Raw genomic sequence first — 12,169 nt, forward strand, 5'->3', positions numbered from 1 at the left:
GCATAAAAGATGGACATTAAACAATGATGATGATATATGTCTGTGTGTATACACTCATATGTATATGGATATAGACTGACTGCATTATAATTCAGAATGCCTGAAACATGTATAATGTAGATAACTCTCTAGTTTCTTATTTGAAAACCTTCATTATGCAGATTGAGACGATGTGGAGTAAGCGGAAAAATAATTGGCATTCCTCTTTCATTGGAGATATATTCATCAGCAAATATGTTACACACACACACACACAAACACAATCTTTATACATCATTGTTGTTGTTATTTTTTTAATTGTTTTCCATACTAACATAGAAAGCAAACACAATTTAAGGTATTAATCATAATGAATTTGTGTGTGTGTGTGTCTGTGTGCAGCTCCTGTGGTTAATCTGCAAAAATGTTTTGTTGGTTTTATTTTGTTTTTGTGTATTCTACGTAATTTTCTAGTATTTTTCTTTTTGATCACAAAGCAAAGTGGGAGCTCAGTAGTAGCCTGAATAATTGTTATTCAGTTATTGGGTTAGATCTTACAATCTCTCTCTCTCTCTCATTTAATCTGTGGGAAATCCTATAGCTGTTTCATTCTCCACTGAAACTACTCAGTCATGAAGTAGGAGTGGTGCTTTTATATGAAACACTTGAACTGAGATATGCAGTAAGTACTACCCAGATCTCTTTTGAATTCAGGCATGCATCATAATTATGATCCAGTCTGGATTATAATGAAGAAAAACTGATTTTAGGAGGTAAACATTCAGTCACCAACACTCCAGTTACAGGAACTCTAGTTTAGTACTTTGCTGTTAGCAAGTTTAGAGAGATAGAGGATAAGTCTGTGTGACTCCAATTTAGATCCTTCTTTCTTTTGTGAGTCATTTCTTATGTCCTAGCTTTATTGTGTAACAAGCATAGCTGAACACTTATTAGGTTGGTGTTAACATATTTAATATATAGAGCATTGAAAATCTTGTCATGTGGAAATAAATCAGCTGACGAGGAAAAATAATGCTTGTCAATTATTAAAGTATTTCATTATTTTGCCTCTCACCTGCCGGTGGTGATAAAGAACCAGTCTAGTAATGAGCTTAATGGTATCGACTACCCACTGCCTCTCAAAATTGTTGGCCTTGTACCTAAATTAGAAACCAGTTTTGCAAGTAAGGGGGTCAACTCAAGACATAATCCGAACTTGTTTTGACCTTTTCAGTGAAGAAAAACCTCTCTGTGCTTACTGAAAAATCAAAAATAAGAAAATATACATAATAATACATTTGTTTATTGGTGTAGGTAGAAAAAAAATCAATAATTCTGATTATTAAAGAATAAATAATCATTCATTACTACTTGAGTTCCATGGAATCTATACTTTGCCAAAGAATACTGAGCATATTCAGAGTTGTTTCCCTATACTTGCTAGAAAAAGGAAGAATAATAAAACAATATTTATCGTTTTCTTCTCACTGTATATTTCTTCTAAATGCTTCATTAAATCATTTAACCTTATTCAGCTATTGTCATCTCATAAGCTATGAAAATCTAGAAGGATTTTGCATGTTACTTTTTTTACTTATAGATAATAAATAAAACATGGGTTGGCATTAGGAAGGGCATCCAGCCATAGAACCCATACAAAAGCTGATACTGAAATTAGGCATAGCCCTGCAGCTTGCTAGATCCTGGTTAACCACCAACCCATGATAGCTTGAAAAACAGACATTTAAATGATGACAATGATATTCATATGGTTTGTAAATATAGTCAGACTCTACTTGACCTTTTAAATGTTACTTGCTAATATCCGGATTATTTTAGTGTTGTGTAGTTGAGTGTATTGAAGAATCTCTTATCAAACAGTAGTGGTAACACCTGTTGTTGATCGGGTAATTACATTTACTGTTTCTTAGGAGCCACATTCAAAGTATTATTCATCATCATTGTTTGACATCCGTTTTCCATGCTAGCATGGGTTGGACGGTTCGACCGGGGTCTGGGAAGCCAGAAGGTTGCACCAGGCTCCAGTCTGATCTGGCAGTGTTTCTACAGCTGGATGCCCTTCCTAACGCCAACCACTCCGTGAGCGTAGTGGGTGCATTTTACATGCCACCGGCACAGGTGCCAGGCGAGGCTGGCAACGGCCGCGATTGGTTGGTGCTTTTTATGTGCCACCAGCACAGAATTATATATATATTTTACTCCTCCTATATGTGTGTATTTTATAAAAGAAAACATATAATAATTGAAGTAGAAAAATGATCGATGTCATACATGCGAAGTTATTGAGGCATTTATGTTGCATTAAGAATGAATAGTTCTTTATAAACAATGGTTTTTGTTTTATTTTGGGGTGCATAAAAGATTTGCTTTTGTCCCACATGTGATGCTCCCACATAAAGTTAGCCATGTGAAAAGCAGGGTTCTTCAAGTTGCAACCCAGCAACTTTTAGTGTTTGGCCCTGAATGTTACTAATGCTCATGGCAAAAGAAAGTGAGGTAGGAAACTGTAACTGCTTAAATTGGAATGGGACATTAGATGGTATAACTGGTATGTGAGGAATGAAAACGGTCTCACCTTTACCACAACCATTGAGAATATTTGCCTCACTGCAGTTCCTCATAAGTTTGTGCATAATTAGTGTTGTACCATTGCATAATTTTGGTTGAGACAAATTAGGTAATAGCATAATAGCTTCCCCTGAACCAGGTACTTTCATTTTGCCGGAGAAAGAAAGACACAGAATTTCGATTTTTAATGTATAGAGAAAGCATAATAGCTTCCCCTGAACCATTTACTTTCATTTTGCTGGACAAACAGACAGACTGAAAGAATCTCTTTATATATATTACTGTCTTTGCTATGTCAGTTCCTGTACAGTCATGTCAAATTTGATATTTTATCAACAGCAACAGTGTTATATGAGGAGCACATACATGAGTGTGTCTTGTATGTTTAACTATGCAATTGTCCTGTATTTTGGGATCTTTATTACAAGGTGTTTTTGTTATTGGCAATTGGTGTGTTTATACCATTGTTTCATTGTTGTTGCCTTTGATTTTTATCTCCAGATGCTTTTTTTTGTCTTTCAACTGAATATTCAAACTGTAATATCAAGCATCTTAAATAATTTGAATCCTGTGTAAGTAATTAAAACAAATGCGATACTATGACATGACAATATATTACCATAGCAACAACATCACATCTGGAAAGGAATTAGTTTATTTGATTTCATTGAGAATTGCTTATTACACCATTCACAATGTTTGTTCCTGTATTGGTTGTCAAATCATAATCTTTATTAATAGTGTGGAATATCATTGAAAGCTTGAGGGACTGATTCAACAGTTTGTTCACTATTGATATTTGTGTCATTGTTTATTTGGTCTTCTTGAAATTAATATATCCTTGTCATTCTTAAGAATCACAGCTGGGTTAGATCCTGCTTGAGATATAGGTCTACCATTTCCTGTGCTTGATAACAAAATAGCCATCAAATGGATTAAATCTTTCTGAGTGAGGGCTTATTTGATTAATCATAAGTATACTGCTCAAATATATATTAATTGAACTTTTATTTGGTGAATATACTTTTAAACTCATTTTAATTGTTGCAACTATCAACAATTCCGTTTGATTTTAGATAATATGGAGGTGTTTTCATATGTTTATATTCATACTTAATCTATTATAATGTGAAAGTCACAGCAATTGCCAGACACTGCCTCCAGATCATCATTTTTGGCAAACACAATGCTAATACCTGCCAAACTGTTTCCGTTTTTTTTATTCCTCACTCTTATTACTCCTGACTATTCAGTGTTTGCATCAACAGCTATTAAGAACTGCCCTAAATTATTGAGAAAGCTACAATCCATTTGCAAACACTTATCCTTGCTTTGATTTCTTTAGACTATGTCTGCTATGGAAGTAATTCTAGTTTTATTGTAGCACATATCAGATATCTTCTTACATATTTTTTCACATCGTCACAGTTATTTGGCTACCAGAATTCCTATTTCAACCAACCAGAGTTCCTATTTCCAATAATGTACATCTTTATGGACAACATTTATCATCAATGTTCTCAAACAGGTTGATATAATAATTCCTCCTCACACTAGATATCATCTTCAACTTTTAACTTATTCTTTGATGTGTTAAATGTTCTTTCATCAAGAGTCAGAGAAAAATATTATCATTGATAGTTTCTAACTTTTTATTTTCATGTTTCTACAAGATGGATGTAAAAAAAACCAATTACCCATGACATCACTGTTATGTAAAGTAGCTGTAGTTACATATGATCTTGTATATCCAGGAGCTTTATTCAGTTGAAAATCCAAGATTTGACATTAAACTGTTGTTAGTTGTAGCCACATGCAAACATATAAAATGCATACAATACAGCAGTAACAATATTAGCATAACATGCTACATCATTGTTATTAAAAGATACTGCTGAGATTTTCCAGTCAACACCGACAGAATGATCCAGGCTAATCGACTAGACATAATTATTAAAGACAGGGAAGAAAATACTTGTAGGCTAATAGTTGTAAGTGCCCCAGCATGGCCACTGTCTAAGGACTGAAACAAGTATAAAAAATATAAAAGATAAAACATATAAGCTCCTGATGAAATGACTGACATTTTTGCTTGGGTTATCTTTCATTTTGCCTCCTGTTTAACTCTGAACCTTACCTAAATAATCAATAAACTAGAACATGATGGGATTAATCTTCAAAGCTGACCTTATTTACTATATGGTACCTTGGTACCCTCACTATGTGGAGGCACATGGTTTAGTGGTTAGGGTATTGGACTCTTCATCATAAGATTGTGGTTTCAGTTCCTGGACTAGGCGATTCATTGTCTTCTTGAGCAAAACACTTCATTTCACATTTTTACCAACTAGTAAAAATGAGTAATCCTTCAATGGACCAAATGTCCCATCCAACATCAGAGAAACCAGAAAATTGGCCCCATGTTCCTTACAGAGTAATGTGGACTAACCACCCTCACTGTATGCTCCTTCTATCATTATTATTTTGGTTTCTACTTTAATCTTTCTAGCTGTACCTCACCTTAACTTTAACCCACTCGTTTCTACTCTTATTGCTCTAATCGTTAGTATCGTTCCTCTTTAACTATTAGTATTGTTTCTCGCCTCAACCCCGACACCAAACATTACACACAGCCCCTCACTTTTGAGAACTGCAGCGTTAGGGAAACCTATTTCATGTGTTCTTTCAATAAACACCAGCTTTTAAAGGTTATTTTTAAGTTCTGTCTCATAAGTATTCTACTCTGTTTATCAAACATTGACAACAATGACTTGGGATGGATTTGTCAAACAAATACATCTACCAACGTCCTTTCTAAATTATTTCCCTTCAAAATTTAATCATAAGCAGTTTTCACTAAACACATGGTCTTTGTCTACTTGTTGTTTTTTTTTATTTTATCTATTCTGACCTATAAATGTTTGGTCATTTAAAATTATCCCATAATCATCAATTTGAGTTTTTAAATTACTGGAAAAGTGTTTATACTTGTGAATTATATTAACACTTAGCATTTAAACTAGCCATCATCATCATCATCATCATCATCATCATCATCATCATCATCATTTAGCGTCTGTTTTCCATGCTAGCATGGGTTGGACGGTTTAACTGGGGTCTGTGAAGCCGGAAGGCTTTATCAGGCCCAGTCAGATTTGGCAGTGTTTCTACGGCTGGATGCCCTTCCTAACGTCAACCACTCCGTGAGTGTTATGGCCAAACTGGCTATATCCAGCCTCTCACACCTACTCTATAATGTCATTCTAAAATAATCACATCATTGAATTCTCAAAGCTGTGAGATAATGCTTGATTAATTCAAAACAATGTAAATAGATAAGCATTAGATTTGCGAGAGTAATCTAAATGCTAAATGGTTAAATTTCTTGTGTAATAAAACAGTTATGTGAATACAGAGGTGGTTTTTGTTATAATTTTCAGTATTCTATATATAAACACTTGCTTACCTTCTGATAGAGAAAAAATTGATACTTAAAGCTATAACTTTCAATAAATCAATTGTGTTTAGACATGCTGATAATGAACATCCTATCTACTTTTACAAAGTATTGCTAGAAAAGATTTATACTGGACAGTTATGTTAATTTTTTTTCCAACATCAAATGATTTATTCTTACAAACAAACATCTCTTATATTCATCATTGCACACTTCCATACGTCAACATAAATGTGTGTGTGTATATGAATGATTATATAAGTTGTTTCCATCTGGTTTCTTCTCTGAGATCTGTCCAGATTTTTTAAGCTTGCTAACGTAGCTCCCCAAATTTATCATTTCATGCAAATTTACTCACCAAAGAGTAATTATTGCAATTTAATCCTGCGATTTCAAAGAAATGGACTTTAATCTTCATTTTCTACTTAAAATGGAATAAGTGTTCCATTACTCACTAGTTTAGTGGTAATCTCTTTGCAGTCTGGTACTAGCTGAGGATTATGATGATGGTGTTATTCTCTCTCTCTCTCCCTCCCTCTCGCTTCTAGATAAATAAACATTGGTAGAATAAAAAGACGAGAAAAGAAAAAGTTAGCTTCAGTTGTATGAAATATTCTGTTTGATATTTCATGAATTAAATTGAAATTGACAATTTTGAATTATTTTTAATTAATCTTGCAAGCTGGAAAAAATTGGTAATATTTTAAAAGAAAAAATCTGAATCTTTGTGCTTGTGTGTTTTCTTATAATTCCTATGGATTAGATTATGAAGGTTTTTGCCTTCTTGTTTTGATAAGTACTGTCAAAAAATATTGTGCTTTATATTGTACTTCACAGCCCCTATTTCACTCCCTCATCATGTACAAACAGCAAGAAAATAGGTGTTTCAGTTATTTTTTTTCTGTTTTAACCAGTTTACTACAATGCATGCTTTGGTATCTAAAAAACAGTTGTGAGAAAGTTTGTTTTATTAATGATTACTAAGAAAAACACTATTTCCTTTTAAATTTATTTAAGCAAGTTGTCCCTACCTTCGAAATGCAGAGTAGATAAAACAGGGGACAACTGATGAAGGGAATGTTCTTTATGTTGCCTGTCTCGTTTCTCTATTTGTTTCTTTTGTTGTTCATAAAATAGTTTTTCTATGATTTTGTTTTTTATGTTCTCGTTTCTCTTTTTGTTCATATTTTTTTTATGTCCTGTACCCATATATGCATGTATATATACATATATATGTAGGTATGTACATATATGTATATATATATGTATGTATATATTTATATATTATTTATATAATATGTTTGTTGAGCTACAGGTTGTAGCAAAGATTAAACTAGTTTTTAAAAATGAATATAAAAGAAATACAGATTATATAGAAAATAAAATTAGTTACAGCAGAAATCAATGACATGGAAATAGACTTCTACATAAGCAACACAATTTCTTTCAGATATTGTCGACTGTAATTGGAGTGCAAGATTGCAGTAAAAAAAAGCTGACTTGATATTGTAGAGAAAAAATATTTTCTTTTGTTTTCATTTTAATATCTGGATTTGCAAACGTGAAATATTTCTTTTGATTATGGAATGGAAGGGAGTGAACATCAAGTGTAGCACTGTTTGTAACTGTTGTGAAAAGAATTGTTAAACAGAGCCCCCCCCCCGTTTTTAAGTCAATATCTCTAAATTACATATCTCAATTTGTGGCACATAGTCATAGTTGTTGTAACTCATAATATCCTTAAGTTTTTTTAACATACTGAAGCACTTTGAGAATTGTTTTACACTACCCCGAGTTCACGAGAAGAATTCCTAGAGCAATTGCTCGATGTGGTTAGTTTCAGCATTGATAAGTGATTTTAATGTTTCTATATTTTTTCATACACTCTTTAAGCAGAATGACCAAATGATTGGAGTTAGAATTACTTACACATTTCATTAATAAATGCTGTTCCAGTATGTTATTTTTCTGAAGTATTTATATTCAGAATGAGCTGTTACACGATTTCTATTTAGTTTAAATGTTTTAAACTATTTACTATACAGTGAGATAGTATCTAGTGTTATTTCAACATTCATTTTATGATGTTGCATCAAACAGCCCTGGCCACCGTTTTCTCACACTAAGCGCCAAGAAGGGGATTCATCATCATCATCATCATCATTACCATGATTTAACATCTGTTTTCTGTGCTGTCATGGATTGGATGGGTTGACAGGAGCTGGCAAGGCTGGGAACCACATCAGGTTCCATTGTTTGTTTTGGCATGTTTTCTATGGCCGAATGCCCTTCCTAATGCCAACCTCTTTACAGTGTGGATTGGGTGCTTTTTTATATGGCACCAGCACCAACAGGATCACCAAATACCTTACAAGACAAAACCCCCTCAACTGGGAGAGGGGAGAGTAGTATTGAGGGTGTGTAGCTTTATGCCAGTTGGAGAAATTAAAGGTATAGAGAGACAGAGATAGGTGCCTTGTTGTAGAGTTAGAAAAGAAAGAGCGGGAGTGATGATGGCGAAGATGTGCCATGACATACCCTTGAGGGACATTGGGTGTGGTGAGATTAGGTGAGGTGATATAGAAGTTTGGACTGGGTGAGTGAGTAGGATTGAGGGGACTGTAGCAGATGATAGAAAGAAATATATAGGAGGGGGTGTTGCGGTAGATATCTGAGGACATTGAGGGTGATAGCAGGTGAGTGAGATGTTAACAATGGAGAACAAGATGGAGAAAAGAAAGGTAACTGAGCAGGTCAGAAGATGTAGTACTGTGGTTATTCTGCTCTCAGGTGATGGAGGAAATGATGAGTGTTACTAATTTAATGTATGTATTCATACTTATTCGTAAATGAATCTGTGTAATGATATACATATCCAGTATCTTTACATGTGTGCATCCAACCTTCAAGTTTTATATCCATTGGTCCTTTTGGTTCCAACTCAGTCATCCATGCATGTAAATAGTGAGAATTGAATTTTAAATTAATTTTTACTATTATTCATTGCTTTGTCTTTCAGATTGGTTCTGCTAAGGGAAAACTGAAGAATTTTGTGATTGAACCCTTTATTTCGCACAACCAGGTACATTGTTTTTGATATTTTATAATTTCCTTATTGTTATCATACATTTGTTTCATTCTAGAAATCATTACATGACTAATTATGGGATTTATTATTAACATCTTTATATTAAGCAACTAACTGTTGCTTATTCACAGCCTGTCAGCTGTTCCTGCTGAAAAAAGTTGATCATGGGTTGGAAATTTATATGTATGTATGTGTGTTTGTGTCTCTGTTTGTCCCTAGCACTGCTTGACAACTGGTGTTGGTGTGTTTATATCCCATAACCTATCAGCTTGGCAAAAGAGACCAATAGAACAAGTACCGGGTTTAAAAATAAAAGGTCAATTCGTTTGACTAAAATTTGTTCAAGGTGGTGCTCCAGCATGGCCACAGTCTGACTGAACCAAGTAAATGATAAAAGATATATATATTTATATGTATGCATTGTGGAATATGGCCCTAGTGGAAATAAACTGAACTTACAAACTTTTATTTCTCTAGTCCATGAAGTAGTAGTAGTAGTAGTAGTAACACATGTTTATTGGTTTAAGCAACCCATAATGTCTTATTTCATTAGTAACAGCCATCTTGACTGAAGTTGGTGCTCAATTTACAGATTGCTTTCTCAGATAGTGTTATATGGACTTCATCTTTTATTTATTGCTATTTGTTGTGTAGTTGTTTGTTGTCTTTTATGTAACTTAAATCTCATTGAACATGGTTGCCAGTTTAACTCTAAACATATTCTGCTTTCTCAGTTTAATTACTTCATTTTTGATTAGAACTTCTCCATGTTTTGGGATTCTGATATTTGGTAACTTTCATAAAATTAACTTATACAAATAATTTCAGCTAAGAAATATTTACTTACACACGTGTTGGGTGTGAAATTATGATGTATAATAAGTTTTCCATGAATAATAAGGCTATTTATTGTCTAAGTGTAAAGTTAGGTTTGTGAAATAGAATAACCATGTGTATCAGTTTACAGGTTTGTGCCATTTACTTCATTGCAGTATGACATGTCATGGATTTGGACCTCTGTGACACTGCCAAGTGTTTGATGGCTATCTCTGAATTATAGGTCTCTAAATAAATTGGGACTACTCAATATTAACAGGCATTGTTTATATATTCATGGCAGATTTTGAATTCGGAATCGTGATTTAGTGGCAAGGAATTTAGTTTTGAATGAGAGATAGAAATGCACAATAGAGTTTGGTTTTCCGTCCTATTGTTGAAGTCATTGGAGAAGGGATCAGGCCGTCACCAAATGGTGATTCAGTATCTGATGATTTCATGAAAATTTTCTTAAAATATGTTTTAAACAATTTATTAACTTGTCTTGATTTTTCAGAATTACTCGATATATATTTAGGATTTAATTTGATATTTTATTTTAAAGGCTGAAGAATATTATGTGTGCATTTACTCCCAACGCTATGAGAATGTTATCCTGTTTCATCATGAAGGTGGTGTCGATATTGGAGATGTTGATGCTAAGGTAAATGTTCTTGCAGATTTATTATCTATTATAGTTTGTCACAATAATGTATATGTTCATTACATTTCTGTCCTATTTCACTGTAATTCATTGCAATTCTACTATTCTTTTTGAGATGCATATCTTCCTTCCTTATCTCAAACTCGTCTCTACTCCTTTGATTGGATTCTAGTTTCATTCTAAAAAGTGGAGTTTACACAAACACAAGCTAGTACTTAAACATTAATAACAAAGGCTTCCACTTTGGTTCTATTTAAATAGATGGGAGATGTTTTGATATCTGCTTAAACTACTCCAAGCATTAGCTGTTGTTTTATTACCTCTCATCTTGCTTTGAGTGTATTTGCCTCAGTTTGCTTTTCTCTGAAGTCATCATCACCAAAGACATCAGTGTACACAGTTGCATTTGGCACTTTCACATCCTGTACCAACATTCTGATCTCCATCGTTAACATCTCACTCACCTGCTATCACTCTCAATGTCCTCATATCTACAGCAACCCCGCTCTCCTATATATTTCTTTTTATCATCTGCTAAGTCCCCTCAATCCTACTCACTCACCCAGGAACTGGTGCATCAGTTCCTTCAACTATTTCTTACTTCTCAACCCAACTATTACATTTTCTTTCTCTAATCCCTCTCTTACTTTTGAGGCTAAACCAATTCTGTGCTGACTCATCTTTGCAATAAACGAATTCTTCCTTGACCTATCCTGAAGCAGCTAAACAGGGGACTGCTACCCTCTGCCTAGCTTTGTTGTCTCAGCATCCATCACAACCAAAACCAAAATGGTTCACATACAGCTGTGCTGCAGTTAAACAACTGAAGAATATTTCCTACAACACAACACTAGGAAGTGCTTATTCCTCATCAAAGCAACCTCAAGTGCAACAAATATTCAAGTACTGTTCATATTGTTGGAACACATTCACAAAAAGGAAGGCTGTTCATCTGATTGGCCAGGATTCATTATCACTAATACCTATATCAATCACTAGCTCACTGATGTGCTGTTTCTTTTCTCTGTCTACCATTTCCACCCAAGTCCAGCTGATGCACCCATATCTGTTGCTACCCCTACTTTGTCTCACTCCTCACCTCTTCACTAAACATTGCTCTGCCGTTCTTACCCAACATTGCAACCCTCTTTGATCATTTTTTTTTCCCTTCAGAAGTTTAAATTAAACATCATATTCACCTTGCGGTTTTAGTGTTCCTGCAAGTGACAGAAGTACAGCCTCTTCATCTCAAAATAAATAGATAAATAAATAAATAAATAATAATAATAATAATGTTTATGAATTACTAATGGTTATGGTAAAAGAAATTCTACTTTTTATTTTAAAAAATCTGTAATTGTTATCCATGTGCATCATCTTCAGTATATGTACACCGTGTTTGGCACCAGGAAGGATATTTGACTAAAATTCTCTTTCAAAAAGGACTGCCACGAGGAGTATTATTATATAGGGGTGGGATACAGCCCAAAATATCATGTGGGATGCACAATGTATTTCATTATAACTCAAGATGGGGAACCCAGTGAAAGTACGATGTCCTTTTTGAAAACTAGCA

The 12,169-nt window shown here is 33.9% G+C and overlaps 1 protein-coding gene across 6 annotated transcripts in view; it reads left to right on the forward strand.

Annotated features, from left to right (window-relative positions):
• The window catches only part of LOC115216353 (ATP-citrate synthase), a 111,441-nt gene that overhangs the window by 48,906 nt on the left and 50,366 nt on the right, over positions 1 to 12,169 (forward strand). For all 6 annotated transcript variants that reach the window (XM_036506472.1, XM_029785599.2, XM_036506474.1 and 3 more), the window contains exons 4-5: positions 9,045 to 9,107; positions 10,495 to 10,593. In XM_036506472.1, the coding sequence (XP_036362365.1) occupies positions 9,045 to 9,107; positions 10,495 to 10,593 (162 nt within the window). The remainder of the gene's footprint in view (positions 1 to 9,044; positions 9,108 to 10,494; positions 10,594 to 12,169) is intronic.

The sequence above is a fragment of the Octopus sinensis genome, linkage group LG10 (assembly GCF_006345805.1).
Source record: "Octopus sinensis linkage group LG10, ASM634580v1, whole genome shotgun sequence".
NCBI classification, from domain to species: domain Eukaryota; kingdom Metazoa; phylum Mollusca; class Cephalopoda; order Octopoda; family Octopodidae; genus Octopus; species Octopus sinensis.